Source organism: Rhinolophus ferrumequinum, chromosome X (genome assembly GCF_004115265.2).
Source record: "Rhinolophus ferrumequinum isolate MPI-CBG mRhiFer1 chromosome X, mRhiFer1_v1.p, whole genome shotgun sequence".
Classification (NCBI taxonomy): Eukaryota; Metazoa; Chordata; class Mammalia; order Chiroptera; family Rhinolophidae; genus Rhinolophus; species Rhinolophus ferrumequinum.
In genome coordinates, this window is record NC_046284.1 from 66,959,643 (window position 1) to 66,960,694 (window position 1,052).

At 52.3% G+C, this 1,052-nt stretch overlaps 1 protein-coding gene across 1 annotated transcript; it reads left to right on the top strand.

Annotated features, from left to right (window-relative positions):
- Nucleotides 1-251: 251 nt before the first annotated feature.
- LOC117026853 (ubiquitin-conjugating enzyme E2 D2-like) lies at nt 252-632 on the top strand. Its single transcript, XM_033114001.1, has one exon. It carries the CDS (start codon nt 252-254, stop codon nt 630-632), a length of 381 nt encoding a protein of 126 aa, XP_032969892.1.
- The last annotated feature ends 420 nt before the right edge of the window (nt 633-1,052 follow it).

Genomic DNA, 1,052 nt, shown 5'->3' on the forward strand with positions numbered 1-1,052 from the left:
TGGCTGCAGCTGTGGGCCAGAGGTGTCCAGTAGCCCATCAGGTCCAGTCGAGCTCCCAACTGCCCTCCTCCTCAGTCCCTCTCTCTGCCGCTGTCCCCTTCTCCGGACTCCCCCCTGAATTCCCAAGCCGGCCCTCAGCCCAACCACCAGTGGATTCGGTCAGTTGCTGCTCCCCCCACCCCGTGATCTCTGCCGCGGTCTTCTACCTGTCACCGGGTGTTGGGACAAGGATTGGCCACGTGTCACAGATGATGGCCCTAAAGCGCATCTACAAGGAGCTCCTCGACTTTTCTCTCACCCTCCCTCCCCAGTGCTCAGCAGGGCCAGTGGGGGAAGACATGTTCCACTGGCAGGCTACTATAAAGGGACCCAACGACAGCCCCTACCAGGGAGGGGTCTTCTTCCTAAAGATCCAGTTTCCACCCAGTTACCCCTACAAACCACCCAAGTTCACATTCACCACGCGAATTTACCATCCGAACATTAACAGAAGCGGAAGCGTCAGTCTGGTCATCCTTGGACCTGAGTGGTTGCCCACACTGACCATTTCCAAAGTACTGTTGACCATATACACCCTGTTGTGCGACCCCAGCCCAGAGGATCCTTTGGCTCCAAAAATTGCGAAGTTCTAGACAAAGGACAGGCAGCAATACAACAGACTAGCTCAACAATGGACTCAGAAATATGCCATGTGATTTAATACTGTCACCAAATAAAGTTGGCAGCTCAATTGGTTGTCTTTTGACTATTGTCTGTGAAGCGATGTTTCCTGTCTTCATGGGCACTTGTCGTACACCTTCCATATCAGGGTGTGTATGGAGGGGGTGTAGGGAGTGTGGGGGTAGGGGACAGATGGGGTGGGGCAAGGTTGGGGGGATGGGAGAGTGTGAGACAGACCGGTTTTAGTCTATTTTGCTAAAAGTTTTCTTTACTGATTTAGGATTGGGAAGGCAAGAACAAGGGAGTGGTGGCTTTAGGATGAGGAGAGCAGTTCCACCAATCAGTGGGATAATTTCTAATATGGAGTCTTTTAGAACTGATAATAGTGAGGG